The 4053-nt window shown below is 42.6% G+C and overlaps 1 protein-coding gene across 1 annotated transcript; it reads left to right on the forward strand.

The window, feature by feature from the left end:
- Positions 1 to 1815: 1815 nt before the first annotated feature.
- On the forward strand, positions 1816 to 3726 carry LOC121801916 (cytochrome P450 94A2-like). The gene has a single exon (XM_042201387.1). It carries the CDS (start codon positions 1937 to 1939, stop codon positions 3587 to 3589), a length of 1653 nt encoding a protein of 550 aa, XP_042057321.1. The 5' UTR covers positions 1816 to 1936; the 3' UTR covers positions 3590 to 3726.
- Positions 3727 to 4053: the final 327 nt, after the last annotated feature.

Raw genomic sequence — 4053 nt, forward strand, 5'->3', positions numbered from 1 at the left:
GTTAGTGGAATGTGAGGTCCATATTATTAGTAAGAGAGAAGGGAAAAAAAGTAAGAGATAAGTTGTTGAAAACTTTCCTTTTTGAATGCGCTATATTTTTCGTGGACAACAAAAAATGACAAATGTGCCCTATTTTTTGTGGACGGAGGGAGTATGAAAGATAATAAATTAGAGAGAGTAGTCATGTTTTTAATTCTACATATGAATCATTAGATAAAAAAAGTTTGGATCATCTTTATAGAGACGGACAGTATTACTAATTTATATACCTCCATTTAGCATAAACCCAACCCTATTTTATGTTAAAACTACTAGATAATTATTTTTTGGTAAATAGTAGTAAGATGGACTGACCATGTCAAATCAGGAATATGGCTAATTAAATTATAACTTTTGCATGTTTCGCATTTGTCCCACACAATTAAATTTTTGATGAAATTTGTCATTTAATCATAATTTTGGATAACTTCTAAATAAATTTAGCATTGTTCTATAAGGCCATCCACAACGCTGTTCCTATACCGTTCCTATACCGTTCCTTAAACCACTATTTGAGGGCCCCACTGTACTTTTTTACTCCATTCCTTAACTAAGGAACGGAACCTGCAACCCTCTGTTTCTTAACCGTTCATTAAATTACTATTCATTCAATTTCATTTTTTTTATTTCCAACCCAATTCAATTTAAATAAACACACTTTAATAAAAAACAAACACACTTTATTAAAAAACACACAACATTAAAAAAAATTCAACTTAAACTTAAAAAAAATAAAAAAAGCACACAATTAAAATCCTAAAAAAATAAAAAACACAAAATAAAAAACACACAATTAAACGTGGGAAAATAAAAAAACTAGAAAATTGGTTGATTTAGGAAGATTGAAATAGAAAATTGGAGAGGAATTGATGTTGATTTAGGAAGAGTAGATGTGTAGTTGTGTGTGAAATGTAATAAATTAGGTGTATTTATAGAATAAGAAAATAAAAATAAAAATAAAAAAAATTTAAAAAAAGTTTAAAAAACGGTAATATTACCGTTAAATTTTTTTTTAAAATCAATTAAAAAAAATTAATTATTGCGTCATCTGCTGACGTGTCCCACTCGCGGGCCGGCGAGTGGGAAGCACGCACGAAGCGGGGAGCGCCACGTCGCCCCAGCGCGTGGTGGCACAAGCCGTGCCGCGTTACGTGCAGTCGGCACCCGGCACGGATTGGGAGCGGAATGGTGCGCCGCAACGCGTTCCGCGGCGAAACCGTTCCGGCGGAACGGCACGCGGAACGCCGGCGGCACGCGTTGCGGGTGCTCTAATATGATGGTAGGTTTCAAATGATTATTTGTAATTGATGAAGATTGATGAAAAATACAAAAATCACAATACATTTCATCAAAATTTTAACTACTACTATATAAGATAATTGAGAAATAATATATAAATGTTGTGATTTAATTAACTAATTTAAAAAGCTACGAGATTGACCCAAATACTCCATCCGTCCTTGAAAATTTATCACTTATTTCCATTTTAGTATATCCCTAAAAATTTGTCACATTTCACTTTTATCATTTTTTTTGTAGTGGACCCCACATTCCACCAACTCATTCCACTCACATTTTATTATAAAAACTATATATAAAAGTAGGACTCACGTATCACTAATTTTTTCAACTCACTTTCTATTGCATTTCTTAAAATTCGTGCCGGATCAAATTGTTACAAATTACTCCCTCTGTCCGCGAATAGGAGTCCCAGTTCACTTTTACCATAAATGGTAATAGGGTCCCACCTTCGATTAACTCATTACACTCACATTTCATTTAAAACAAATATATACAAGTGGAACCTCTATTCCACTAACTTTTTTCCACCCACTCTTCTTAACATTTCTTAAAACTCAATACCGCCCATAAATGAGACTCATAGATATAAATAAACATGCAGAATCTTACTAGCACTTGTAGCATGGTTCCCTCTCCCTTCAACTACTATAAATGTGCAGTAATTCCTAACATTCACATGCAATATTCAAATCATCTACACAAAACAATGGATCTCCAATCCTCAGCACTAGGCTACTTCATCTTCTTCTCCATCTCCCTCCTTTTCCCTCTCCTCATTCTCTTCCTCCTCAAAAACCCTAGCCACCCCTCCACCGCCACCGCCACCGCCCCGACCTACCCCCTCCTCGGCTCCATCCTCACCATCTGGCGAAACAAGCAGCGGCGCGTGCAGTGGATCTCCGACATGATCCTCTCCACTCCGACGCTCACCTTCACCCTCCACCGCCCCCTCGGCTACCGCCAGCTCTTCACCGCCAATGCCGCCAACGTCCAGCACCTCCTCAAAAACCACTTCTACAACTACCCCAAGGGCGCCGCCTTCCGCGCCACCCTCCGCGACTTCCTCGGCGACGGCATCTTCAACGCCGACGCCGACAATTGGAAGTTCCAGCGCCAGCTCTCCAGCCACCAATTCAACACCAAATCTCTCCGCCGATTCGTCGAGACTGTTGTTGATGAGGAATTATCGGATCGGTTGGTTCCGGTTCTCGGCGGCGCAGCTTCCAGCGCCGCCGCCGTAGATCTGCAGGATATTCTCCAGAGATTCGCGTTTGACAATATCTGCCGGATTGCGTTTGGATACGATCCGGCGTATTTGCTGCCGTCGTTGCCGGAGGTTGAATTCGCGGAGGTGTTCGATTCCGCGCTCAATTTGATCAGCGAGAGGTTCAATTCGAACATTCCTTTTCTCTGGAAGATCAATCGCGCCCTAGGTTTGGGGAAGGAGAAGAAGCTGATGGGGAAAATCGATGAGGTTCGCGAATTCGCGAAGAAAATCATGAGAGAGAAGGAATCGGAGCTGCGGCGGCGATCGACGCTTGAATCGGAGGATTTACTCTCTAGTTTTCTCAGATCTGGTCAATCCGACGAGGAATTCGTCGTCGACGTCGTGATCTGCTTCATCCTCGCCGGAAGAGATACCACGTCGGCGGCGCTGACGTGGTTCTTCTGGCTGCTGTCGAGCCACCCCGAGGTGGAGGCGGAGATCCTCCGTGAGATTAATCAGGGGAAGGACTCTGACATCGGCGGCGGCGGCGCGTATGATGAGGTGAAGAGCATGGTGTACACGCACGCGGCGATATCGGAGGCGATGAGGCTGTACCCGCCGGTGCCGGTGAGCACGAAATCGGCGCTAAACGACGACGTTTTGCCCGACGGAACGGTGGTGAGGAAGGGGACGAGGATAAGCTACCATCCGTACGCGATGGGGAGGGTGGAGGAGGTGTGGGGGGCGGATTGGGCGGAGTTCCGGCCGCGGCGGTGGTTGGAGGAGGCGGAGGAGGAGAAGGGGCGGTGGAGGTTCGTCGGCAGGGATCCGTACACGTATCCTGTGTTTCAGGCGGGGCCGAGGATTTGCTTGGGGAAGGATATGGCGTATCTGCAGATGAAGCGGGTGGTGGCTGGGATTCTGCGGCGGTTCACGGTGGTGCCGGCGGAGGAAGGGTTTTCGCCGGTGTATGTATCGGATTTTACGTCGAAGATGAAAGGGGGATTTATGGTGAGGGTAAGAGATAGGGTTAGGTCTTGATATTATTATGGGTTGGTGATAATAATTAATGATTGCAACAACTTTATTCATCTATTTTCAATCATTGAAGCTTAGTACTATGTTTTAAGTGTGTAAACCAATCTATATATAGATATGCGTGTGTTTCTATCGAGTAACATGGCACTTGACTAATCAAATTTATTATGAATGCATTATATCATGGAGAAAAAGAGAATATAGTACTCCAAGATTATAAAAATTATGCCCCTCCTCCGTCCCTGAAAATTTGTCACCTATTTCCATTTCCGTCCGTCCCCTAAAAATTTGTCACCTTTCACTTTTACCATTTTTGTTCATGAACCCTACATTCCGATAACTCATTCACACTCACATTTTTTTTATAAAATTAATAGTATATAAAATTACGACTCACATGCCACCAACTTTTTCAACTCACTTTCTATTACATTTCTTAAAACTCGTACCGGGTCAAATGGTGACGA

This window comes from Salvia splendens, chromosome 1 (assembly GCF_004379255.2).
Source record: "Salvia splendens isolate huo1 chromosome 1, SspV2, whole genome shotgun sequence".
NCBI classification, from domain to species: domain Eukaryota; kingdom Viridiplantae; phylum Streptophyta; class Magnoliopsida; order Lamiales; family Lamiaceae; genus Salvia; species Salvia splendens.